This window comes from Trematomus bernacchii, unplaced genomic scaffold (assembly GCF_902827165.1).
Source record: "Trematomus bernacchii unplaced genomic scaffold, fTreBer1.1, whole genome shotgun sequence".
Classification (NCBI taxonomy): Eukaryota; Metazoa; Chordata; class Actinopteri; order Perciformes; family Nototheniidae; genus Trematomus; species Trematomus bernacchii.
The window spans coordinates 465,165-493,162 of NW_022987828.1; the positions used below are offsets into that span (position 1 = coordinate 465,165).

At 40.3% G+C, this 27,998-nt stretch overlaps 2 protein-coding genes across 3 annotated transcripts; both read left to right on the forward strand.

Annotated features, from left to right (window-relative positions):
- Positions 1-1,119: 1,119 nt before the first annotated feature.
- pdlim1 (PDZ and LIM domain 1 (elfin)) lies at positions 1,120-9,802 on the forward strand. Its single transcript, XM_034152413.1, is given in 8 exon segments — positions 1,120-1,398; positions 2,815-2,966; positions 3,432-3,516; positions 4,555-4,739; positions 6,504-6,602; positions 6,604-6,653; positions 6,849-6,966; positions 9,160-9,802. Coding segments are annotated over 8 exon segments (969 nt in total). The 5' UTR covers positions 1,120-1,305; the 3' UTR covers positions 9,347-9,802.
- Positions 9,803-16,742: 6,940 nt separating this feature from the next.
- On the forward strand, positions 16,743-27,803 carry sgpl1 (sphingosine-1-phosphate lyase 1). 2 transcript variants are annotated; one of them, XM_034152030.1, is made up of 14 exons: positions 16,743-16,898; positions 19,648-19,813; positions 20,946-21,013; positions 21,402-21,549; positions 21,669-21,748; positions 21,972-22,100; positions 22,189-22,277; positions 23,160-23,268; positions 23,357-23,455; positions 23,540-23,686; positions 23,901-24,139; positions 24,230-24,376; positions 24,463-24,583; positions 25,788-27,803. In XM_034152030.1, the coding sequence occupies exons 1-14, from the start codon at positions 16,887-16,889 to the stop codon at positions 25,932-25,934; spliced, it is 1,701 nt and encodes a 566-aa protein (XP_034007921.1). In that variant the 5' UTR covers positions 16,743-16,886; the 3' UTR covers positions 25,935-27,803. The 2 variants fall into 2 exon arrangements, with proteins under 2 accessions (XP_034007921.1, XP_034007922.1); XM_034152031.1 differs by lacking the exon at positions 16,743-16,898 and adding an exon at positions 18,375-19,023.
- Positions 27,804-27,998: the final 195 nt, after the last annotated feature.

Here is a 27,998-nt window from a genome sequence, read left to right on the forward strand (position 1 = left end):
TTTATTTAAGCTCCATTAAGATATTATTTAAGTGATGGTCATATACTGTAAGAACTTAAAACATTTATTTCCGTTCTTAACCATGTTTCAAATGATTGCTGAATTATTGTGTAATTTGCTGGTTTGGGGTCAGTTTGAGAAAAAAAATGTTTCTAATTCCAAATGAGGCTATTCAACTACAGCTCAGCATTAAAATACAAACTATTGTGGGTGAAAAATGTGTTCAAAACAAAGTTTCAAAATAATGTGTGCGCCTGTTAATAACAGATGTCTGGTGTTGATGTGCCAGTGTTTTCTCGACACACATTGATTTTTTTTAATCAAGTGATAACACACAGGAGTCCTTACAAAAACAATGGGGAAGAGGGGGGGAAGATAACATTTTCTCTCCTGTTTTTTATTTTATCAGGACAGAACAAAAACAAAGGTCTGAGGCATTTTTGATTGTGTGTGTGAATTAAGAACATGTTATTCTTAATGTTAGGGATAAGTCAGACTTTAACCTATTTTCTTGTTGTAAATAAATGCCAAGAATAGACCAAAACCAACAATGCAGTTTGTCTCTCTTTCTGGCTTTGCTCTCCGCTCTTCGATGTTTAACTTCAAAATGTATTGTTACGTTTTTATTTATTTTTAAAACTACCAAAATACCTTAATTCAGCTGGGCACTGCAGTTTTTTAGCTAATGTTACTCAAACAGGAGTGTGTTTTTGGTTTATTGGACCCTATTTTAGATGCAGTCCTGAAGATTAACACTCAATTAAATATTTACAGCAGCAGTCATTTGTATGTGGGACTGACTCCAAAAAACAAACAGTGCCCAAGTGTATTGTTTTAAGGGAACATTAACACCCAGTGCAACTCATTTATGAGTTTTTAATAGTGTTTGGCCCAGAGGAATACACTTTATTTGGCCATGGGTACATATTATAAGGATTAAGTCATTGCTAGATGTAGTCTTTTAAGACAAATGGATGGTTATATAAAGGTTGCTGCTGTTCTTGGGGCTCTTTCTCCCACTAGGACAAAATCACCTGACTTCCCTGAAAGTCTGGTCAGTGCCCCATAGACAATATGGAGTGATCCATTTTCTTAATACACGATCTGTGTACTCTCACTTATCAGCGTGGAAACTTCAAAATCTATTCGTCGGACTGTAACCTGAGGGTCCACCTCCTCTGATGCTGCGGCTCTAACTCTGCCTATCGATCATTGCACATGTCATATGCTGTAGGAAGTGAACTGGTGGTCTGAGGCATAGCTTTAAACACCGTAACGACTCGGTTAAAAACTTAAATTAACGGTATGCCTCTCCGGGTAGTCGTGAAGGGGCCTGGACCCTGGGGCTTTAGGCTGGTTGGCGGTAAGGACTTCGAGCAGCCCCTGACTATTTCCCGGGTAAGTGTTAGCTGCTCCTTCATAACCACACCTGGGTTTGTGCCGACAAAAGGTCTCACCTCGCGCTGTGTCCTCTCGAGGACACACTGCTATTTAAAGTTAGCTGGTGTTAACAAAAGGCTAACGTTACTTCATAGAGAATAAACTAATGTCACACATGTAGCTAACGTGAATTAGTGTTAGTGTCGGCATGTTGTACTTTCAGCTACTGAAATTAATGACTTTGCAGCGTTTTAATTCGAGCACTTGTTGTAGCTTTATTTCCCTATTTCAGTTACAATGTTATTTGAGATATCTTTTTTCGGTTGCTGGTGAATTATGTTTTTTTTATACGTTACTTAACTGTAAACTTAAATGTATGCTACAAGTTAAACAACACTGTAGTGTAAGTATACCGTTACCGTTATTTCATAGTGTCTGCAGACTTTCTGATAACTTTCAGCTGTCATAATTCTTTTAAAAGTCATAATTTCAAAGTAAAAGCATTATGTTGGTGAAAGAATCTGTTATTTTTGACATCCCTGAGTGTCCCTGAACGCCTCTTCGAGCTTTTTCAACCCAATTGTGTTACTTCACAACAGAACTTAAATGCAAATCTTTATTACACATCCTACAGTCCTGTGTCAGTAGTGGCTCAGAGTATGAGCCTCCTCTGTGTACTTCGCCTGAGTGTCGGCTGCTGTTCCTGTTGTAAATGTTGTTACCGTGGTCGCTACACTCCTCCCATGGAAAAGTGATTAGGAATTCCTGGACTGTGCTGGAATCTCCCTCTGCTTCATGCTGTTTTCTATCTGAAACACCTCTGCGACTGTCTGTGTTTACTGTACATAATGAGATGTGTGTGAAGGTCAGAGTTAAACTATGTACGATTTAAACTCTGATTAGAAAATAAGATTTCAGACTATAAAGTTATATCTGACTGACTGTACAGTGAATCAAAGGTGTGGTTTACACCTATTCATGATTCAAGATATGTATTGCTTAAGTGGTGTTATTTCTATATATTTCTTTAAAAAATAAAAGTACTATCTCGAATCATCACATAGGGTTGTAGCCAACCATGATTTTCATTATCAATTAGTTTACACATTTTATTTTTGCCGAAATATTATCGCTGGCTCTATAAAACATCAATAAATTAATACATTTCCATCCTGTTTTCTCAAAATCTAAGTTGATATCTTTACATGTCGTATGATATAAAACATTGAAAAGCAGAACATCTCCATATTAAGTGGCTAAAAACAGCATTTTACTTTAAGGATGAATAGATTGTCAAAAAAGTTGGTGCTATTATCTTTTTGTTGACCTATCATTTGATTTATTGTTGCAGTTCCAGGGTTAAGTATGCCAGCTTCCATACAGCCCTAAAATAGTTGTGTTTTCCTATCATGAATCATGTCTCCTGTGTTGTAGGTCACCCCAGGGAGTAAAGCTGCCCAGGCCAACCTGTGTATTGGAGACATGATCCTGGCGATCGACGGAGAACCAACTGAGCCCATGACTCACTTGGCGGCGCAGAACAAGATCAAGGGTTGCATCGAGGAGATGGTGCTCTCCGTAGACAGGTGGGCCGTAGCTACATGTGCCAGTCTGATCTGCATAGCCGCGGGCCTGAAAAACCCTGAGTAATACGAGACAGCAGCCATCCAGGTGTTCAGGGAGTGACGTGATGATTATTCATCCTTCTTAAGTCTCTCTTTTGTTGCACTTGAGTTTGAGAAGTGTGTGTATGCTAAGCTGTGTTGTAAATCTGCGCTGTGTCAATCCATGACATCATACCATGATTTCAAGTAGCAGAGGTACTGGGCAGGTTGAAACAAATATGTTTGTTCAAATTAAGAGGGAATGTGTTGAATGCAGGGTTGGGTGAACTGTCAGAGCTAAATGATAAACATGCAAAGGGTCTGTTGCATTCAAATACACAGGCATGGTATGTTTCTGTGCAGCTACACAGGTAACAAAAGGTAAGTTGTTGCATTTAAAGCTATTGTAAGGTAATGTTGTGATCTTGTCCTTCCTCTTTTCTGCAGGTCAGAAACTAAATTGTGGTCCCCGCTTTCATCTGAGGAAGGGAGATCACATCCGTACAAGATGAATCTGGCAGCAGAGCCAAAGGTGTGTGTCCACCATCTCAACATCAAGCAGAATCGTCTTTTAATACCTCGTTAATTCAGCCTGTAACTTGAATCTCTACAGGTAGCCATAGAGTTTCTGGAAGCCTGCACGTTCATTTCCCACCGCGCCCACAGAACCTTGTGGGTTGATTTTCTTTTTTCTTTTCTTTTATACTTCCAGTGATGAAGTCATTGTTTACTTCCCAACAGGAGGTTTCCTAGGAGACGGTAGTTTATCTGCCAACTCTGACGCAAGCCTCAGTTCCTGCCCACTGAGCGGAAAGTTGCGGCCAAAGTGTGAATTCATGTCGGCCGTGTGTGTGTGTGTGTGTGTGTCACAGGTCACAGATGTTTTTTCTCACTCCACATGTTTGGAAAGCTTGTTTGGAGTCTGTCACTTCACTGTTTTAGTACTGTAAACCAATGCTTCTTACATTTAGGGCTATTGGTCAATGCTAGTTTCAGTGTGTCAGTTTCAGACTCTGGAATATTCTGCTATTTCATTGTCAGATGCTTGAAGCATGAGCTATTTGTGGAGGCATTTCCGTGTTCCCACTGAGAAGCATGAGCTACATGCGCCACTTTCATGGGATGCCAGTGTCATGACGTAATTGCCTTTAAAAAGCATTAGCTATAATTAAGGCCAAATCCCCAGTCTACATTATCCTGCTAAATGATGTGTGACTGAGTCAAACTGGAAGCAGCAGTTAAAGAAGCAAATAGTTTTCAGCTGAACAGTTTCATTGCAGATGCAAAAAAATTGTATTCATTGTTGAAAACACCGGAGGTTGGGTGTTTTCAGATATTGAGTCATATGTCATAACAGGAAGTCATCTGCATGTTTCTACATGTGCAAGTTTATGATAAAGTGACATCTGAAGGCGTCAAAAGTAGTGACCACCGTCGCATCGAGCTGCACCGCGAGTGTTGCATGTTTCAGACTGAGTGTGAGTTATGTCACAAATCTCTGCGCTCACTACTTTGATGCTTGGTTACTCACAAAAAGCTTGAACAGTACCATTTTCCATTTCTTCTACAGGAGGTGAAACACATAGGCTCCACCCACAACAGGAGCGCTCTGCCCTTCAGCGGCTTCGGCCCCACAGTGGTGACCAACCAGTACAACAGCCCCTCCGGTCTCTACTCCTCAGAGAACATCAAGGACTTCAACGAGGCCGTGGACGAAGTTAAAACCATCGTGACAGCCAATGAGCTCAGCCACAAGTAAGACCAAATAGAAAACATAGATGGTCTGTCTTACTGTTATATTTTAGCGTAATTAGAACTGTGTCTCGTAGCTGTTGCCACACAGAATGCCCATATACGTGTCTTAAAAGGCTGGCTCTGTGGGAATTGTAGTTTTGCAAATTCCATGGACTTCAGAGGTCTCCACTAGGTGGAAATATATGATTTGACCTTTTGACAAAACCGAAACAGGCTGTAACAGTATCCTGAGACACCGCTTTATATCAAGTGGTCATAATGGAGGCTGGATCCAGATTGAAAGGATATTCTGGTGTTTTGGAGTTGCATTGTATTATGTATAGTCTGACCTACAGGAGGTGAGGGTTGGCACGCCTCTTGTTTGGAGAAACAGAGGCAGCGCTGGACCAGAAGCTGTCCTGTTCTGCAGTCAATGAAATACTCTTTTTGTCAATGGAGTCCGGTTGCTTTGACAAGAGAAAGTGCTTCAGTTCCTAGTATGAAGGCCAATCTCACGCAAGATATAGCAAATGAAATACATCTAAAATAAAGGGTACTCTGAAAACGATACATATTTGATTGGGTCTCTTAAATAGCGTTGCTCCTGCCCCCGTACACAGCAGTACATTGTTTGCAGGTCAAAGTCTAACAGCGTGCTCCATGCCCTAAAGGCTGCCCTCATGCTTTAGCTCAGTCACACGCCTCGTATTGATGTGTGATTCATCTTCCATCAAACAATAGGTTTATCTTCAACATTAAAGCTGCATCTTAAAGTGGACCTATCATGCTATATTATAATAATATAGTGTAGGACCATACCTAAATAAGGCATATTTATACTTTTTTTTTTTCAAAATACCAAACAGATCATGCATTTTAGCCATGCCTCATTTTGCTCAATTTGACATTTTTTAGCTCTGTTTTTGCAAGGGTTGATTCTGTGAGCAACAGCACCATCTAGAGGCCTGGCATATGTACTACTACTCCAGCGCTTTCGAACGGCAATGTCCGTGGCTGTCTCCTCCTGATTGGTGGAGTTGGCCCAATAGCCGTAGCGCCACCGTCCTGACTTCAGGACAGTGTTCAAATCTGGATCAGTTTTTATCAGATCCGTTGCAGCCCCTTTTTTAGAGATTTGGGTATGGAGGAAAATAGAGAGGGTTGTGTTTTCTGACACTTGGTGAGTTCCCTGGAACACCGGGGACACATATTCATGTATAAAAGACGTACAAAAGTGCATTTTGCATGATAGGTCCCCTTTTAAGGGAAAACATTCAAGCTCTTAAAAGAATTACAATGCATTCAATGATCAATCATTCTGTTGACAACCCAAAGGTGGCTGATTTGTCTGCTTCTGACTGCTGCTATGAGTTGATTATTATTGCTTTTCTGATTAGATGCTCGGCAATAATTGAGTTTGACAGATTAAGGCCAGCTCCTGAATAGGCTGGGTGCAACATGTGTTTACAAGTTCTAGTAAAGCTGAGGTAATCACTCGGCTAAAGGCAAATACAATTTGACTATTTGTCACTAAACGCCACCTTGAAGACCATGAGAAGATAAACAATATCACAATAACTAGGAAAAACAAGATTTGACAGTGTAAGATCTCCACTCTCTTGGGTACTTACTTAAATGTTCTAATTCTTTTGTAAGTCCTATAGTGTACATGTACAACGGTTTGGTTCTCGTGGACTTTTATAACTCCTAATGCATCAGGAATAATGAAAAGTGATTGCTGTCTAGTCCTCTGCAGACGGATTGAATTGTACTCTTGCTTTGCAGAGCTGCTTCAGATCCTTCACAGGCGGGCAAGATGCCCCCTGTAGTCGCAGACTCTGAAGTGTACAAGATGCTGCAGGAGAACCAGGAGTCTGACGAGCCCCCCCCGACAGTCTGCGTCATTCAAAGTGCTTCAGGAGATCCTCGAGACAGGTACACATCCGGATTATTCCTCACAGCTTCCTCAAAGAGCAGTCGAGCAATTCCCTTTTACAATGTTTCACTTTCATTTTTAATATTTCTTGGGTGTTTTTAAAAGGACAAAATCCCCAAAAAAAGGAAGTATGCTAGATGCCTGTGGAACCAGTGAGACCTGAAGGATTGATCATGTGTGTTATGTGTGTGTAGGTGACCCTGATAAACCGTCCGGGTTCAGGAGTGTGAAAGCACCCGCATCAAAGATGGGATCCTCGGTGGGGAACACGGACAAGTTACCCTCCTGTGACAAATGTGGATCCGGAATTGTGTAAGTACTTTATGATTCCTCAGTAATGTTTTACAGTTTGTTTTGCAACACTGTGGAGCAGTGTTTATGGCTTCATCGGAATCTAATCTCTAGACCACACGTGTCAAACTCAAGGCCCGGGGGCCAAATCAGGCCCTTGGTGGATATAATTTTGGCCCGCAGGATAATTTTGAATTACTATTAGATCTGGCCTGCCGGTATATTGCACGCACACCTTCACTCAATCCTGAGGGTTTCCTCAGCTCAGAGCCTGACTCCAAACATTGATGAACTTGCACCCAAGATGAGATGCCAAGTATCTGGCTTGAACTAGCATCACAGAGCAGCACACTGAGTTTAAATGGATGTTTCCTTCTGCACTTTCTCTTGAGACAACAGGGCATGTTTGTTCTTTTCTTTGAGGGAAATTGTTTTTTTGAAGCTGTTGTTGGCCTGTGGAGAAATGTAATCATAAGAAATGAAGCTGCAGATAGAGCCATAAGAAATGAATGCAACTGATTATTTAATGTTTAATGTTGTTTTTATAGGCAATAATTTAAGCTTTGTTAGTTCCAGGTTTAAGATGTGCAATAAGTTCATTTCAATACGTTTTGCAATAAACATTGAACCAGTCCGGCCCTCGACTAGTACCCATTTTTTTATTTTGGCCCACTGTGTATTTGAGTTTGACACCCCTGCTCTAGACGCTACTTTCAATGACGCCTGCTGTTAATCTTGCGTAGTGTTTTTACACTTAAAATGTCCACATTGTCAAAATGTTGTGACTCAACACAAATGGTTGTTGTCTCTACTGGAGTGTGCTCAGTCAGTAGGGGCTTGGACTGGGAGCCGTAAGGTCGCCAGGACTGATACTTGGAGAGGTCCCAGTTCACCTCCTGGGCCCTGCCGTGGTGCCCTTGAACACCGTACGCCCCCCCACTCCCCATTGCCCCCCGGGTGCTGCCCACTGCTCCTAGTACTAGGATGGGTTAAATGCAGAGGTCACATTTCACTGTGTGGGCTGTGAGACCATTAAAGAGAGTTCCATCCTCCAAAGTCTGCAGTTTGTCTCCCCCTTGTGGCTGAATTGAGTTATTACCAATACCAAAGTGTTGTGGCAGCAGTCGCCTTGAAATAGTTTATTTCCATTAAACTACATTCTATTCTAATTGTTCAACCTACGTTGAGTTCCTGTTTGAGATGTAATATCATTTTAAAGGCACATGTAGGGTTTCCTAAAGAACTAAACAATCTATAGACTCATACAAATATAATCGTCGATCAACTTTTACTGATCCACTAAGTGTGTGGTGGGGGGATTTCTCTTCTCTTTTAATTGTTCTGTGTTTGAAAGGTTTTTTAGGATTGGAAACCTTTTTTATTAAAAAATCAAGCAAACCAGGTTTGAGATCATAAAAAGCATTCAGGCGGATACTTTGAAAAAGGCAGAACCAGACTTGTTGAGACGGGTTTGAAGGCCAACTGTGAATGTTTACTCATCGAGCCTTGTCAGATCCACTTACTGATGGACGTGTCCAGACACTCTTAAAAACCCTTTGTGGTTTTAAGATCATTTCAATGTTGTGTTGTTTTTGAAGTCTAAGTTTTAAAAATCTATTTTCTTGTGAGAATTAATATAGTGCTTTTTTGTGTTTTTAAATTATATCAGACCTCCATTTTAAACATTAAAAATGTAACTACTCATTTCTACAATCTTGAATGTTTGCATAAATTGCATGTGTAGTAGCAATAACAATATTATCCGCCTTGGTTCAGGTTAGTACTTATTTTGATTCTGACTTTACACCATTTCCTGGCGTAGTTAGCAGTATATCAGAAACATAATGGCTTGGACTTTAGTTTTGTGTCTGTGTCTCTATGTTTCCTCACATTTCTCTCTACGGTCTGTGTGTCAGAGGCATAACAACACCAAAGCATGTCATGTATAGGTGTATGTAAGTGGAAACCCTGTGTCTGGAGTCTAGTAAAGAATCAGATTGATGCCAATTATTTTGGAATACAATTTGATGTATCGATGTAATGTTCTACTGTCCAAACACTTTTACCCATGTAGGTTTGCTCCTTACACTTCACAGTGCACATAACATGGAAAACTAATCCAAATATTTGAAATCCAGTTCATGGATAATTGTCTGGATGAAGTTAAGAACTGTGTTCATCAAGTGAAATGTGATCTTTACCTCTCTCTTTCAGGGGGCTGGTGGTGAAGCTGAGGGACAAGTTCCTTCACCCAGAGTGCTACACCTGCACAGACTGCGACGTCAACCTCAAACAGAAGGGACATTTCTTTGTGGAGGACCAGATTTATTGTGAGAAGCACGCACGTGAGCGAGTGACGCCTCCAGAGGGCTACGACGTGGTCACCGTGTTCCCCAAGTAGAGCGCTGAGCTCCGCCTCGGACTACACTCCACTCTGACAGCATGACATAATCCCAGACATTACAGCATTTAGCAGCTCATGCTACTCCGAAAACTTTAAATTGGTCTCTCGCATTATGTTTTAGAGCAGTCCCTGGTAGGCACGATGAGAAAAAACTACATCTTTAGAAAGGTTGATTTGCACATTGACTTTGGCATCTTCAAAAGGAAAATCAATATGAAATAATGGTGTTCATTTTTTCTCTTCCTAGAAAAAAATAGAACTTTCCAATGACAGCCACTGCGTTTAAATAATATTTGTCCTTGTACATGTTCAGTATGTTCTTTTGAATCATGGAAACAATGAAAAACCACTTATTGACACATGTTTTTATTAAATAAATAGACTTTTATGCAGCAAAACTGCTCAAAATAACCTTTTTAAATGTCATTACCAAATAAATATGTTTAGCTTACAGCAATTGTCTTGTCTGCCTTAATCATTGAATGTGCTTCATGCTCTTCCAGTAAAGATTGCTTTTCAAATTTTGAAGTGCAACATGGTCTGGAAATCATGCCAAAAAACCCAGAAATGATCTTAAAGGACAGTTATGATCATCTTTGTAAAGTACGTTTGTTTTGTGAACTCAGTGAAGGTGCTTTTGTAAGATCTGATTGGGCAGAAGCTTGAGAGTGACCAATTAGGATCTCAATCAGTGACGTCACTGCATGTATTTTTGCCCTTGGTTGCTGAAAGGAAACACCTGCTCTGATGTCCCTAAACTGTATGTGTGGGAGAGAAACATGCCTAAAAGTGTTCAACTATAAGGAGAAATGCAGTTTTATGTTTTCAGAGTTTTTCATCAAAAGTGAGTCACTGCCAAGCGTTTTGGTAATTTTCACCACACAATGATTCGATATAAAAGGTGACAGGGAAAACACTGGATGGATCTCTTGATAAAATGTTACACTTCATGTGATGAGAGGGGGGGTAACAGCTTCTCTGGTCACACTCAGCTGAGGTCGCACACTCTGCAGGTGAGTCCCACTCCGCTGAGGAGACACTGGCCGGGCTGCTAAGCCCTGACCCCCCCTGCAGGTACCCCCGCTGGTCGCTCATGTGCAGGGTCTCGGTCAGAGCCCAGATGTAGTTGTGGGCGAAGCGCAGGGTCTCGATCTTGGTGAGCTTCGCGTCCTCCGGCAGCGCGGGCAGGATGCTCCGCAGCGCGTCCAGGGCCGAGTTCAAGTTGTGCATCCGGGAGCGCTCTCTGTCGTTGGCCTTCACTCTGCGCCGGCCCCGCGGCTCACCTCTGCTTCTCTGTTTCACATGTTTCCCTGAGGAGGCTTCCCCCCCTGTGCCAGTCTGGGATTTCCGAGAGAAGCTCTCCCCGGAGTCCTCTGCAGTGCCACCGGCTGCAGATGGAGAAAACCTGCTGCGCGTCACCGCGTCTCTGGATGTGTGCAGATCAGTGGAGGCGCAGAGAACTTTAGGAGACATCCTGAGGTTGAATAGAATTGAAATATAATGAATACTCTTTTTCATAACCAAAATCATATAATATATGGTTCGATAGGTTAACACAAGTGAAATAACTTAAAGTAAAAAGTAATTTAAGTTTTGTTTCTTCTTCTGAAAATAGTTTCCATGAGTTTTTAACAGGTTTATAAATAATAATCTATGAGCAAACGTATTTTTCTAGTGCAGGTTTTTAGGGCTACATTGAAAAATTGTATTTAAAAAAAACGATGCGTAAAACTGCACTCCGATCTAAACATCTTGCAAAAGATCAAACACCACATTTGAAAGACTTTAGGATGGATGGGTATATTTGCACTGACCTGACAGGTGATGCTTGGATAAGGATGCAGCCCTCGTTAATCCTCTCTGGAGCTGGAGTCAGCGGTCACTGGAGCTGTGCAGCTGACAGTGGAGGGATAGATGCGCATCTCTGCTATTTTATATGGCCTTTATCTTATCTCTCTGCACGGAGGACGCCTGAATCAACAGCGCCTGTCAGGAGCCAATCAGCTTCCAGGCAGCGCGTCCTTCACCCTCTCCCCCCCCACTCTCAGACTTCACACTGCTGTATTTCTTTGTGTATTCTTTGTCATTTTCAATCAAGTGCATGTGTGTGGTATAAAGTGCCATGCAGGTTAACCAGAACGTTATGTTAAAGCCTGAGTGACATCCAAATGTATTTGACTTTTTCCAAAAAGTGTGACTTCAAAATCAGTGATCATTCAGGATCACCGATGTTCTGAGCTGCTTCTCCCTGAAAACCTTCCATATACTCCAATATATTGTTATAACATCCTGTCAGTAATACACTTGGATGATTTTCGTACCATTTTTGCGCACATTTTTGGAATAAGAATTCCAAGTTCTTGGCAAATATTTAACTCATCACTCTGTGTCTCTCCAGAAATACTTTTTAACATGAAGTGTGAGTTTGCTTTTGCAGATGTTATCGGATCTCTATCTTTATGGATACTTGAAATGGCACATTTTACGCACTCATGTTATTGGCACATGCCGTGCTGGGTGCTTAGTGTCCATTGGAATATGCCAAAACTAGCTTCCAAAATCAACTTCAAGTTCACCATATCTAAAAATGGAGGTTAAAAACAACTTTACATTCACGATTATTTTGAAAATAATTGTTTAATATGGAGTATGCTGTTGGATATTTTGGAGTGTGCGCATATCACATGACTTGTTGGCATTCAATTACTTTAAACTGCTGTATTTTTTTATTTTTTTGCCACCATTTTTTTTAATAAGTCACTCATCTCTGTTTGCATAAAGACTCGGATCTATATAAAAGAAAAAGTCATTTGTATTCCTTTATATTAGGACAAACAGTTGCTTATTGCGTTAGAGCGCAAAGCTCACGTTGTTGGAAAGGACAATTACGCATGAGCCCCCCAAACACACAGTATATGAGAGGGTGAAACCCGTTGTGGGAAGTGATAGTACAAAGGCTCTGGTCGTGTGACACAACAATAAAAGCTATATTTCTGCTGTAGTGTGATCCTATATGTGTGCGTTATGACATCTCCAAAAACATGTCCACTATTGGCACAACTTGGGTGCGCATTATATTTAATAATGTAACTTTACTTTTAGAAAGTTAAAGATTACTTTTATATGTCAACAACATGCAGACACGTTTCAGTCGTGATGGTGGGGGGAGGGGAAGTGTGGCAGAGCTCAAACATGATTTACAATTGCCAACAAAGGATAACAAAAAGCTCTCCTTAACTTTCTGTCTAAATATGTGTTTTGGGAACAATCTGATAACCATATGCTTTCAATAAACTGGACAAATATACCAGTGAGATACGAGATGGTGCTTTGCTGTTATAAAAGGCACGAAAAGTCTAAAGTAAACTAAATATTACCACTTTACAAATAATCATTTGTGCCAAATCCATATTCGGATATCGTGGACAGGTGTGGGTTTGGAGTTGTCAGTGTCTCCCCTTGATTTTTTTATCAGTGTGCTGTAGTGTCCTGCTTGTTATGCAAAGTGTAGGCAAACACAAGGGCGCAGTTGCTGTGGAAATAGCAGATATCGGAGCAGACTTGCTACGAAAAGTGATTTAACAATATTTAACAATAAACTGAGCAAGCTCCCGAGCAGGTGATACCTGCCTGATGCTCCTGGTTAATACTTCCTCTAGCACTTCACTTTATAGTCTCCTTTGCTTATTTATTATACGAAATCTATTTATTATTATTTTAGCAAACAGAGGTACCAGGTGGGGCTTTATTTTCGTCTTCAGCTTTTTGTTTGAAGGACGTTTTGAGGGGGGCAATCAAAGTCCAACAACTCGCTGACCAGATTGTTGTCATCCCAAACTAGCAGCGAAGCCATTCAATGTGCCCCCCTCCTCTTCTTCTTCCTGGCAAAGAGCTGCCGGGAGAGAGAAAAAAGGAAAAAGGGAAACTTCTTCAAGAAAGAAAAAACATCTTAAAAACATTTAATTGCAACCCGGATGCCATATGTACACCTCTTGTGAAACCCCTCAACAATGTGACTGCCTTTTAGAAAGTATGGAGTGCGCCTTTGGAGACGTGTGCGCTTTGGAGAGGTGCGCGCGTCGTGACCGGAATGACCCGAACACACTTTACACAAGAAGTAATTCACTTTTAATGTGCTTTGGAGTTTCCTTTCACAGGCAATGCATTGTACCGCTCACCTCAGCTTTAGAAGACAGTGTATGCCAATTACAGTGGAATAGCTGTCCTATGGACACAGTTTGTCTTTTCTAAAGGTTGTAAGCACGAATAGGGCTGTGGCTGCACGTCGTCCTTTCACCCCCTAAACTAATGCACCATGCTTTTCCTTTCTTCTGATAGCCTGTTTACGATGTTACACCTTGAGTTCATTAGTGACTCAAAGAAGGACACGTGTACTTTTTTTTTTCTTACTAATTTATGTTTAAAATACGTGAATGTTAAATAAAAATGTAGCAATTAAAGATAACTATATCGACTTAACTTTATATAAACAATCTAATTTACAAATACTTTTTTGCGGGCTTTTAGTTGAAAGTCTCGCGTAAAATTCAATAGTTCTGCGATGACTGTTGAACATATTTAGTAGGATATACATTACATATCTTATATTTTCAAGAATTCTGCATTGCCACCGAGTCAATTTTACACAATCAATCATTTTGCTGAATGGTAAAGTTACTATATCAGGTTAGTATACTGTATGTTCCTGGTGGACCTCCAGCATTGTAATTTTATAATACTCTAAATTAAAATTACTGGTGAAATCAACTGTTCGAGTAAGCCAGCCAACTCTGAAATGTGATAGCTTTTCAATCCCAAGAAAACATAATTAGCCTAAATTACCTTCTTTAGAGAAGTTACAATTAACTATCTAATAAACTAGGTTTTATTTTTTATTTGGTCCTTTTAAGATGTGCATATAGGGCTCATTTTAATACTTTGGACCTGTTTAGATGATGACAGTCAGGTATACTTCATATAAAACACTCTGAGCCCCACAGGCGAATTTCACTAACTGCATTCAAGGAGGCCCTATTATGATTTCTGAGGTTTTCCATTTCCGTTATAGGTTGTGTTTTATAGGTTTTTGGAAAAGTAAATTCTCTGCAAAAGCTAAAATCCCAAAGTTCCTAACAGAGGGGATTTATCTCCCAACCCCCCACCTACCTGAAACACCTCAATTATAGTCCTTTGTTTACTTCAACAACATAGTGACATCACTATGTAACACTCACGCTTCTACTCAGGGGCGCCGCCAGGGATTTTGGGCCCCATGAAAAGATATCACATTGGTTACTTAACCCTCCTGTTGTCTTCGGGTCAAATCTGACCGATTTACTACTTTCATCAATCATAACTTTTTTGTTTTACATTCGATTGCATTAAGGCTTTATGATATCCTTCACAGTAGACATTTGAACATATAAAATTGCTGATCACCATTTTCATTGAATTTTGGATGATTTAGTCAACTTTGTAACACCCATGGTGTTCCCGGTCCACTGCACACACACACACACACACACACACACACACACACACACACACACACACACACACACACACACACACACACACACACACACACACACACACACACACACACACACACACACACACACACACACTCTAGATGTGTGTGTGTCCCTTATGTGCCCAATCCCCCCATATGAATCACACCTGGCACTCACAAACACACACACACAGAACAATTTGAAACATGTCCCGCTCTTATGTGCCCATCCCCCCACATGGATCTGGCACACGCAAATTAATACATGTTCAGTGTCTATTCTTTGTATATTTACTGCAGTTTTTCATGTATACCAGTAGTCTGATACAATACTTACAGTATGAAAGGGTGTTCAATGAAATTTGGTGATGATTAATGGTTTTTGTGTTAATGTAATAGCAGTTAAAACAGGACCGGTCAAATTTGACCGCGAACACCAAAGTAAGGGGGGGGGGGAAACGAAGACAATAGGAGGGTTAAACTTTTTTTTCTTAATGTCCTAAAATAGTTTGGGCCCCTGTCAGTCACAGGCCCTTAGTATCGTCCTAACTTTCACCCCCTTACGGCGCCCCTGCTTCTACTGGCTAGCACCCAACACATTGTACATGAAAGGCTAAGGATTGGGACATCTCTAAGCGGTGGACCAATCACAACAGAGCCGGCTAGCTAACCAATCAGAGCATACTGGGCTCTGGTTTCAGACAGAGGGTGAAAAGAGGTGCTGCAGCACAGGCAGTCTGAGAAAAATAAAGAGCTTTTTGAACTTTAAAGCATGGAGACATGTCACAGTAGAGGCACAAATTACAATTATGAACCAAAACATTTGTATATAGGGCCCCTTTAAACATGTTAATCAATCTATAATATAAAAGTTGTTACTTGACTAATATTACACAGCAGTACAGCTTCAGCATTGATATTACATAAAAAAACACCCCCTTCAAAAGAACGCAAACTATGTGAACTAGAGAAGAGCTTTGTATGTGTAGCATGTGTCCTCCTCATGTTGTTGTTGGGAGTGAGCTGCAGTGCCAGAGCGCAGCCGCTGGGAGGCGCTGTTTACACTCCTAAAAAGAAAACAACATTTCATCTTATTACAAAAGCAGCAGCAGACGATGCATTCACGTAACGTCAAACATATTCAATCTATAAGTAGAATAAAGGTGAACAACCTTACACAACTGTATGCCACATAATTATCGCCATCTTCTCAACAAAGAACTCACAGTTCAGTTGCCACATGCTTCATAGAATTCAATAATCTTCTAGAACATTATGTTTTATTATGATTTTGTAGGCGATACATAACATAAGGATAAAGGACATTTAATTATTGTGTTGAACAGAGTATTCCAGTAGAAACTGAATTCATTTCTAAACTTTTTACAGATAAACTTTATTATTAAAGCTATGTATATGTTGATTAAAAGTGTTTAACTTCCTACAAAAAAGGTGGATTTTTATTATTAAGATATGTAAATGTATTAATTTAGATAGGTACATTATTTGTGTGAGCTCATCAACGTTGATGGATACAACTATTAAAGAATGATAGGCCTTACTTTAAAAACGATATTGTATGAATTTCGACCTCATTATTTGAAACAAATCTGATTAGGCTATGTTATATTTTTTATATTTATTTACAATGCACTGATATGAGTGGGTGTTGGAGTTTACGAAAAGCATATGAAAGCAGCCTCGACTCTTTGCTAACTCAGTTGTGGACGTCAAAACGTGCGCCGCTCCTGTCTGTTCAGTGGTAGATCTACAAACCATGTGGCCCCGCACACACAGCGGTCTCGTGGTGATCCACAGCACTGTTAGATCTACACAAGCTCAGACCGCGCGCAGCTTTACCAGGCTGCGGGGCACTTCCTGAATCAGGGTTAGCTAATAGCTTGCTGCTGTGTTTGTTAGTAGCATGTAGATGAGAGCCGAAGACTCGAAGGCAGGCTGCTGGAGGTGACTTTCCTGAGAAGCAGACAAAAAAGAGGACTTTCAGCGAGAGTTTGCCTCGACAACATGGACTACTGGGTAAGTGTCGCTTCACTTGTTTCTGTTTTTACACTCAGGACGGTGGCAGGGCTGCTACAAGACGCTTAAAGAGACCAAGACTTGTTTACCAATAGTAAAGTGAGCTAGCGAGCTGCCTAGTTTTGCTCTTAGTGATGCTGCACCTCCACAAACAGTGTGTTTGATTAAGAAAGCCTTGGTTTACAGATTTAAGGGTGTTTCTGAAGAAACCTTTAACATATATTGCTACTTTAAAGCCTCCTGTAATGGGATATGTTTGCATAACACGAGCCACAGTATGTTTTCAGAAATAATAAGACATTCACAGAAAGTGTCAAAGGTGCTTCCTGTACAGGACTTCATGTAAAGCTTCTATTAAGTCTAAATATATGTCTGCTTGTAGGGTTTGCAGCTCCTTCCTATTGTTTATTGTAGGAGCCAGCCACTGTGTACAATTCGAGATCCTGCCATACTTAAACCTGCAGGAAGCTTAAACAAAGCATTACGTTAGTACTGCCACCAGAGAGCTTTTCAGATTTGTGGGATTTTTCTTAAAGGAGCAGAATCAAGTTTTGTTGATAGTAGACACCAGACAGTAGACTCCGCACTAGAGGGCGGCTAGTCTGACACATATCAGCTGTCAGTGCAACATGTATATCCAAACTGTGTCACAGGGACTCCTGCAGATCATTTTGAGGAAGAAGAAGTATCTCTAAATGCGTACTTTTGGGCTAAATGTCAAATCATGACACAACAGCTTTGACGCTTTGTAAACGGTTAGAGAAAATAAGTAATGATCTCCCCCTGAATGATTTCTGGATCCCTGTTTGACTTGCAGTGTTGCTCACAGTCTTGTTTCCCCTTGATGTATCCAGGAGCAGCCACCTCACACCGAGTACATTTCCATGAGAACATGACCTACCCTCTGAGACAACAAAAGCTCTCCTTACAGAATAGCCAAATGTTGTACGAGGGGGAGCAAAGGAATGGGCGTCCACTGTTTGACAATAAGTGGGACAATACTGGAGCAAGTGTCTTTGTGTGAACTCTGTATTACTTTTCCTGAGGCAAAGAAAGCATTGAATTGTTTTGGGAAAAGGACCCGAAGGCGAACCTATAGACAGAAAGTGAGTTGGATAACAAACGGAGAGGCCTGTATCTTAAGGATCAGACTTTTGCACTGATGTGAGATAACGCAGTTTAATCTTTTTCTTTATGGCAGATACGTGATAGCCATCAGTAATGTGCTTTATACCAGCACGCTACCTTTTTGTCCGTGACTTCCCACCTCTGTTCAGCTGATCTAGTCCAACCTGAATAAGAACATGTTACCTAAACAGGCAGGTATGACAGCTATAGACTAAGCAGGGGGGGCGGGCGGACTCCTGTTCTCACTGACAGCCCTCCATTCGTTCACTAAATGATTTTAATATTATATTATATATTATATTGGATATTTCATATCCTCATCATCAAACTAAATGTATGCATTTTCACTGTTAGTCAATTATGCTTACACAACACAAGTACACAACACATTGTTTCAAAACCTTCAATTGCACAACAGAGCTTGCCGCATTGTGTTAGTATGGGATGTTTATATCGGGCGGTGCAGACTGGGGTTACTTAATATAATGTCTTTTGAACCTTAAGCTTCTGATTGTGGCTGAGGTGGAGAAAACAAGGTTCCTCGTTATCAAAAGGGCCTGCTATTGTGTAATAAAAACACAGCAGATGAGAGATAATGGAAAGATTACATTGCTTCACTTATGAAATGTTATGCGTGAGTCAGTTTCTGTCATATTGCTGCCTCTAGGCTCAGGTATTCTTTTGTGAGTTCCGTTCACATTCAGATTAATAACAAAGGGTTCAGCGTTAATTTGTGATCAGGATTACATTTTGAAAATATAACTTAAGATCTGACTTTGTTGAGAGGAACTTCCTGTCTTGTTGAAGCATGATTTATTGCAAAACATCCCTCACTGGCTGGATGTGTTGTTGCCGGTCTAGCTGCTGGGAGGAGTCTGCTGACAGACATGCAGGCAGCTGAGCTTTCTCTCACTCTCACCTGGAGAACACACACACGACAGTTTTAGTTAGTGTGAGGAGGAACTGAACCCCTATAGGTCTGACAATGTCTTCTGATGTAAGTACTAACATTTGGGATATGTGAACTGAATACGAGCCTGAATTAATATAAATATTCATAGCTAACCATATTAGGATTTTTATAGTTGTCTTAATATTTGAGGGTTGTGTTATTGAATGATAAATACTTAAGTGTTGTGGACATTTGACTTTGACATACTGTGAATACAGCTTCTAGCGTTGGGGGTTGTTTTTTTACCTTTTTTTAAAGTCAGTAGTTTACAAAGTTTCTCTTTCTTGAAAGGGAGTTCTTGGAAATGTGTCTGTTTCTTGGCGTAATGTTGTTCATATTTAGACAAATATTTTTGGGTTCGGAATAACTAGTTCAATCTTTATCAAGCAAACTTGGACTTCAGTTTTCCATTTCCAGAGATGACACTAAGGATTTAGGGCTTGACTGTTAGATCATTTAAACAGTGTTTTATGGGATAATACATACATTCATAGTTAACATGTGAAATGCAGGTATAAATATCCTCATCTTGTTTCAAGAAATCTAACAACAATTTGAAATTGAATTTTTTTTATTTTTATAATGTGGTCATGATTGTGTCACTGGGCAGGTGTTTAGTTCTTTTGTTCTTCTTAATGTTTCGCATGGTATCTGTATGTGGTTGTGTAGAGTGCCTTGGAGGTGTACAGGGAGATGGTGCTGCTGTACCTGGAGCAGGGCCGGCGGCAGGTCAACACACACTGCTCCGACCTGGAGCCCTGGCAGATCATCGGAGCGTCGGTCATCACCACGCTGGGCGTCATCTGGATCAAAGGCTTCCTCTTCCAGCAAGAAAGTAATCTTTTACACGTGATACACGACTGATAAGTGGGGGTGGGGGGGGGGGGGGGGTTAATCAGATATGATAACACATGAAAATGGCGAGGCCATGTTCACAAAGCTTCTTGAGTCATCTTGGCCTTATTCAACAACATTTGAGGGTTGACTTTTGAGCAAAAATAATTGGTTAGCACGTTTTCTTCCATTATATAGTTGTATTATATAGGATTTCACTCAAATTTCAATAGTTTAAAAAACAAACTATTATTTATTTTTCAAAGCATTATGATCTTTTAAAATGAGTAAACACTACTGAACTGAGCACTAGATTCTATTATATATATGCTATTACACATCCCCTTCTGACAGTAGGTAAAAAAACATCCTCGTACGAAGTTCACTTCCTGTAGAAATAAAAAAACGTCAATACTAATGACATTTTTTGTATGTATGGACCCCCCGTTCTGGTGTTCTTGACTTCATTTTTCTCCAACTTCCTTTAAGATTTCTGTTCCCTTAAGTGGTGCTTGTGTTTACCTGCTAGTTAGGATCAGCTGTCACAGGTGTTTTTAATGGATGAGAACAATGGGATTTATCATTGTAAGAATAAAGATAAAAACAATTCTGTGGTTTGAGAACACGTCATCAATCTGACAAAATCAGAAAGATTTAAGAAAAATTCTAGAAAGATATTTGCTAATGAGGCACAATCCTCCCATATTGGAGTTTGGCTGCCATTCTCCTATTCGCTTTCATATTCTCTGCAGCTTTCTTGCTCATCTTAGTGACTACCTTTTGAGTTGAACTTTCCCTGTTATTCTGAAGCTAGTAAGTTCTAACAACAAGACTTTCTAGATCATCAATCAATCAGTGGTTGAATTCCTCATGAACAAGGTCAGCTCCACCTGTCTACTTCAGCTCGTAGAGAGTGAAACTTGGACAAAGTGAGGCTTCGTGGAGGACTCTTTATGTCGTCAGTGCTTTCAGGGTCAGAATGAAATGCTTTGTGAACACGGCTTCATTATTCATAGAGCACGTCTGGTCTTGACGAGTGATTATAGGTCATAGTCAGCTGTTTAATGTTTGTGGTTGGATGTGTGTGTGAGCCCATTTCACCACAGCTGCTGCCTCGTGTCTTTGGCCTACAGGTCTCCTGTCGCGAATCAAGAAGCTGTGCTTTCGACTCGTCAGAAAAATACCCTTTGTTGGCGCAACAGTAAGTATCAGTGGTAAATTAGTTCCTTCTTCTCCAAGCAGATGTGCACTGAGTCACTCATGGATGACTGAGTACAGCTTGCAGAGGGTGCGGGGGGGGGGGTTTGGGTAGACTATAGACTGTATATATAAAGGGGTAGACCTTTGGCACAAGTTACATCATGCACTGGAGATAACAGTCTGTTACTTCTGGTCATTATGAGACTCACTTTATCAAAATGGTACAAAAAGTGTAGATAGTACAGACAAGTTTTGGTCACGTCTGACAAACAGTTACATAACTCCTTTCAGGGAATAACACCATAACTCCTTTCAGGGAATAACACCATAACTCCTTTCAGGGAATAACATGCTTTACCTAACTTGTTGTTTTCCTCTTTTTATAACAGATCCAGACCCAGCTCAACAAGGCTCTGGATGACATGTCTGTTAGTCTGTGTACTCTGAAGGAAGGGATGAGCTACACTAAGCAGCTGCCCTCTAAAGGCCTCTCCCAGAGCCAAGTGCTGGACAAGATCAGAGAGTACGAGACTCTGAGTAAGTCGGCATTCATTCCTGACCTTCACTATCTGTCTAGCTTAGACTTCCTGGAGAATATGTCATTACTGACTGTTGCCTTTTTTCATATTTACGAGAAATCCCTTGTGTCGTTGCAGGTGAGGTGAAGTGGGAGAACGGATGTGTTTCGGGCACAGTGTACTGGGGGGATGAGTCTCTGACCAATCTCCTGGTGAAGGTATGCATCTTTGTATACATTTCTGGACTTTGGCATTCCAAGCACAACTAGTCCAAGGTTGAACTTGGATGCATTCTTAGTGTTAGCTACAGTAAGCAGGATAGGACTGAACTGTTTTGTTTCTCTTTTGTCATTTTTGACAAACTCCTGTTCATTCCTTTAAAAAAAAGCCACTCTTTGCGTGTAATTTATTTTGTCTCTCTTTCCTTTCTTTTATTCCTAGGTATATGGAGATTTCGCATGGAGCAACCCACTTCACCCTGACATTTTTCCTGGCGTAAGAAAGATGGAGGCAGAGGTTGTCAGAATGTCTTGCACACTTTTCCACGGTGGAGCAAACTCCTGCGGCGCAGTAAGTTATCCTCATCATATGCTTAACATTGTATGAACTAAGGGTGGATAGATCCAAAGCATTTAAACAACTCTGCCCTTTTGTCCAGGTCACTTCAGGAGGAACTGAGAGCATACTGATGGCCTGCAAGGCGTACAGAGACATGGCGTATGAACGTGGGATCAAATACCCTGAAATGTAAGTGGAGCTTTATTAGAAATAGTTGATAAGTACTTTAAGTCTTTTGGTTATACATATTTTTGTCTGCTTTAGGTGTTGTACAAATCAGTTAGTTTTAATATTTTGAAAAGGACAAGACAATGCAACCGTCCCTTTTTGAAAGGTCTCAATATTAGTTTGGATAAATAAAAGGAATAGAGACTATATTGTGTAAAACGTAGTTACATCATAAAAAGAGATTGACAAAAAAGGGTTGAGAAGAGTTTAAAATAAAAAGTCATACAATTGGTAAGGGGTTAACATTTCTTGTAAAAACCTTTATTTGTATTTCTCAACTGATATGTCAGAGCATTTGGTTGTCCATGTTATTGTACAAAAATGTTTGGCTGTAATTAAGAATTGCATTGCCACATTTCAAATTGGAGAAGTTACAGGGAAAAAAACCTCAGGCCCTACTAGGAAATGAATCGCCTATATTTGCAATATGACGTTACATTTATTTTGCCAACTTCCTCAGTTTTAAAACCCAAGCAAACAAAACTTCATTTTTTTTAGCACATTTAGTTCCTTATGGCACAACACGTGAGCTACACACTAGTGGCTGCAACAAACACCAAGTGGATTATTCAAGAAAATCATCAGACCTTACACAGGCACATAAATAAAGACCAGCAATCTGTTATTAATTAAGACCAACTGTTGAGCAAAATAAAATAAAAAGACACGTGAGTTTTAAACCACTAAAGGAGGGGGAAAACAATCAAATCAAATAATAGATTGTCAACCTTGATTAAAATGGATATAAAGAGGTGAATACAATAATCTCTTTAAAGCTTGTTTTTTACTGCTCTTTACCAGAAGTTGTAACATTAGTTTTTGTGTTTTTTCTACTTTTTGCAGTGTTGCCCCTGTGAGTGTCCACGCAGCCTTTGACAAAGCAGCGCATTACTTTAGGATGAAGCTTGTTCACGTTCCGCTCGACAAGAAAACCATGAAAGTAGACGTGAAGGTGAGAATACATTAGACACAGACACAGCATGTGCTCATTGACTTATTCTCATAGACATTAATTATGTCCATATTTCTTCTCTCTCAAGGCTATGAGGAGAGCCATCAACAAGAACACGGCCATGCTGGTCTGCTCGGCGCCTCAGTTCCCACATGGAATCATTGATCCCATTGAAGAAGTAGCCAAGGTGAGAAGTGACACATTCTAGAACATTTTCTGAAATGAGAAGAAGAAGGCCAAGTCTCTTATACTTTCCCTCGCTGTGTTCCAGCTGGCGGTGCGCTACAGCCTCCCCCTGCATGTGGATGCCTGTCTGGGAGGTTTTCTCATTGTGTTCATGGCCAAGGCTGGTTACCCACTGGCTCCTTACGACTTCAGGGTAAAAGGTGTAACCAGCATCTCTGCAGACACCCACAAGGTAAGGAGTGGTTGTTGATTCACTCCAAATTAATGCTGGTTATAAGCTTGCCTACTTAAGAAAAAAACATCTTAAATAAAATCCAGAAAATAAACATTTCACTATTTGTAAAGGATTAATCATATAGTTTAAAGACCAGTGTTACATATATACTGGCTCCTCTAGGCCACACTTTATTGCAATTCTAATGCTGTTCTTCTACATTCTTCTCCAGTACGGTTACGCCCCTAAAGGCTCCTCAGTGATCCTCTACAGTGATAAAAAGTACCGGCACTACCAGTACTTTGTGGCTCCAGACTGGCAGGGGGGAATCTACGCTTCGCCCTCTGTGGCAGGCTCCAGGCCCGGAGGGATCATCGCCGCCTGCTGGGCGACCATGATGCACATAGGAGAGAACGGATACATAGACGCCACCAAGAAGATCATTAGCACAGCTCGCAAAATCAAAACAGAGTAAGACACACAGGTCAAGGTCTGTTAAAAACGACTGTTCAAATGATCACTTGCACCATTTCAATTACTTTGTGTTTCTTTTGTTGACAGAATCTCCCAGATTAAAGGTGTGTTTGTGTTTGGGGAGCCCGAGGTGTCGGTGGTGGCAATAGGCTCCGATGAGTTTGATATTTTCCGTCTGTCCAACGCACTGACGACAAAGGGCTGGAATCTGAACACACTGCAGTACCCATCCAGGTACGTATTGAAAGAAATATTCAAGAAATGGAATAACTTCATTAGAAGTCAGGAGTTTAACAACTCTATGATGTTCTCTTTCACAGCATCCACATTTGTTGCACAGTCCTGCACACGCAGAAGGGCGTCGCCGATCACTTTGTCCATGTTGTCAAAGAGCAGGTCGCCATCATCATGAAGAACCCCAAAGAGAAAACCACAGGAATGGTGAGAGAGCTCTGCTACACACTTGTTTATGCTGCAATAATACCCTGACTATACAGTATGTTGAAGTAGTACATTCATATAAATAGAAAGTATGTATACAGTACAGTAGTAAGTATACAAAATACGCCCGTTAGGTAAATGGAACCAACAAACACTTGAGAGGATCTTGTATATAACCAAGCAGGATCTTAAAGGAGAATTCCACACTTTAAAAATAGATTTGTTTTAAAAAAGTGTCACATTTGCTGTGAGCTACAATGGAGTATGATATCAAAATATGTTTTGCCACTCCAAAGAAGTAAGTTCAATTAAACATATACTGCGTTGAAATCTGAAAATCTTTAACTCACCCTTTTGGTGTGATGGTATTCAAACACACAATTCACACCAGTGAAAAACATTTTCGGAAAAGAAAAGCTACCAAATAATCGAAAAATCCAAACTTCCAGTCAACTTACAATCACCTGTTCAGCTGACCTACATGTGTTTAGACTTTAGGTGGAAACCTGAGAACACTAAGGAGAGAATCCTTCTAGTGTGTGTTCATTGTTTCCACCTATCATGGTGCCAAGTGTGAGAGAGTACAACTTTCATTTGTAGTGAGGCGTGACAAAGCATGTCAAATATGTCTGCCACTATCTATTGTGTACCATGTTCTTGGTACACGTGGCATTTTGTTTTCCTGCTGCACATACTGCGTATGCTGTTTGTGTTTTGAGTTTTAAATGGAGTGGGAACTTCACCCAACAAGCACAAACCGGCTTCATGCCAATCAGGTTTGTTTAGAGCACACCAGGGAATGAAGCATCATCTTAAGTTGAATAACAGAAATGAAAGGAAAGACCATACATGGAGCAAAAACCTCTTTAAATGTCTTAGTATATTTGATTCATTCTTTTTTTTATTATTATTAGGTTTTTTTATTTCTCCCCTACCCATTCTTATCAGGTGACATACACACCAGTGTCCTCAATCTACCTCCTTAAATAAACATTTTAGATGTAGTTGTAGGGTGATCAAAATGCGGCCACAGCAAGGCACATCATCATCACAGAAATAAGTTAACATTCATATTAAAAACAACCAACCACATAATTAACATTACCTACCAAGTACGATTTGTTTTACCTTAGCTCTAGGTTCATTACGGCTGCAACACTTACTGAGCAGTTGTAAACTCCCTTGTGTCTTCCTGTTGTTTCAGGGAGCCATCTACGGCATGGCCCAGTCCATCCCAGACAGATCCATGGTGACGGAGATCTCCAGAGGTTTCCTGGACTGTCTCTACAGCACTGAGGTGTCCCTGTCAAACACCAGCCACATGAATGGCAATGGCAAAGCCCACCACTGAAGCTGCATGGGCCCCCCCCCCGCCCCCGGCCCCAACCCCACCGCACGCAGGGAAACACGCTCGCATCCTCCTAGAGTTTCGAGCTAATCGTCAACGGTTGCCTTATCTTGCACACCTACACCATACGGAAAACATCTGCAAAGATCTTTAAAGCACAAGCCATCGTCATTGTAATCAGCCCAGAGGGAAATCGCTTGTTTAGGCAGAGAGAGAAGAAATGACTGGTTCCAAAAGGGTTTGATTTTATCATGTATGTAGTGGAAGTGTGTGTTTGTTTGTGTTGTTTTAAATGTTTAACAGTTCATTTCAATTTTACCATGTGTTAAATGCTAATGTTTCTCATAATCTCTACTGATTGCATAGCAAAACCATTCCTTTTTTTTTTATTTTACTGCCGGAACATTTCAGCTTGTTGCCTGACTGCCATGACTCAGCAAAAACCACTGAACCCTTGTTAGTGACGCTGTGCTGCCCTCTAGCATAAACCTGATGCAGTGCTTTATATATGTGGAGGCTAAAAGGTATCATCATGTGGCAATTCTGGCAGACAGCTTTTATAATGTAAAAGCTCTATGATGCCCCGACTAGAGCATATCAGGGTAATCTGTAAATCACTTGAACCTACAGTTCTGATGTTATGGTAGAAGTTTGTCTGTGAGCATGAACATGCATGTCCTTTGTTTGATGGCACTTATTGTGATGACTATTTTCTTGTTTTAAGTCTGCTCTCGTGATCCATCTACAGTGGTTGGATTTGTAGACAGGGGGAGAATGATTTAGATAGTGGGAGCGTTTAATGTAGTTAATAATGAATACAATTGTTGTTTAAATTACAAAGGGTAGAACTAGCCACAAGGCCATGAATATATATTTGTGTTAAACCGCAAATGGAATCCAAAACTAATTGGACTCTTGGGCTTTTTAATTGGAATAGGACTTCCACACATTGGCTTTTAAAGTAAAAGGAAATTAAACAAATCAACACACTAGACTGAAGGCTGTTTCCACCTCTGGTCCTGTTTAAACTCAATAATCTGCAAAGTCTGCATAGAGTCACTTGTCTATCACTCGTTTTTAATAATTTGTCTCCTAATTCAATCTACCTCAGTTTCTACTCAATGATAATGTCATGTATTCATCCACTGAAACACTTTCAAAGAGGGCAAGTGTTTTTTTAAATGTTCTAACATAATCTTCACAATGTAAAGGCATACAAACTGTAATAAAGATAAACTGTTATACTGATAGATTCAATTGTTTATGTTGGGAGAAACCCACTCTCTGCCCTGTCTGAATGTAAATATATCCATTCAGCAGGATATGTATGCATACTTACAGTTGACAATGTAACACCAAAACATGTTCTTTTATTTGCTTTCCTAATATTGCTTGTTGAAATTATGTATTTCCATGAAATTATTTCCATGTTTGTGCAATATATAACTTTTCCTTTTGTGAAGTGAAACAATGAGGACTGCTCTACTATAAATGTTTTAAGTCAATAGAAGCATAGTATTGAATGACATATCGGCCTTGTTAGTAAGTGTAATTTAACCATTTGTGTGACCACTGGGTGTGTATTAATCACTTAATTTGTGAGCGTTTGTGTTTTACATACTGAGCATTTTTAAAGAGATTAGACATGAATGTATTTAGGTTTTTACATGTGCGGGATCTTTCAAGCTATTAGTCAGTACCTGGTTAAATGGCTGATGACATACCCACTAACGATTGTAGCTCATACCATCATGTGTTCATCCATCCTTCAGTTTCATCCATCCTTCTGTTTTCCAGCAATGACTCATCCTGTTTGTTTATGGAGAAATATCCTCAATAATTGTCTCTTAAATAAAACGGTGTAATGCAACATCCTGTTTTAAGTGAAAATGACTACATACTGTAAAGGAATTTTGCAGAGAAAATCTAAATTGTGTTGCAGATGGTGACATTATGTAGCAATAATGAGCGTTCACCTCTGTGCCTTCAGAGGTTTGAACTCAAGGTTCAAGGTTCTTTATTGTCAATCTGACATAGCTACAGAGTAATTATGCAGTTGAAAATCTT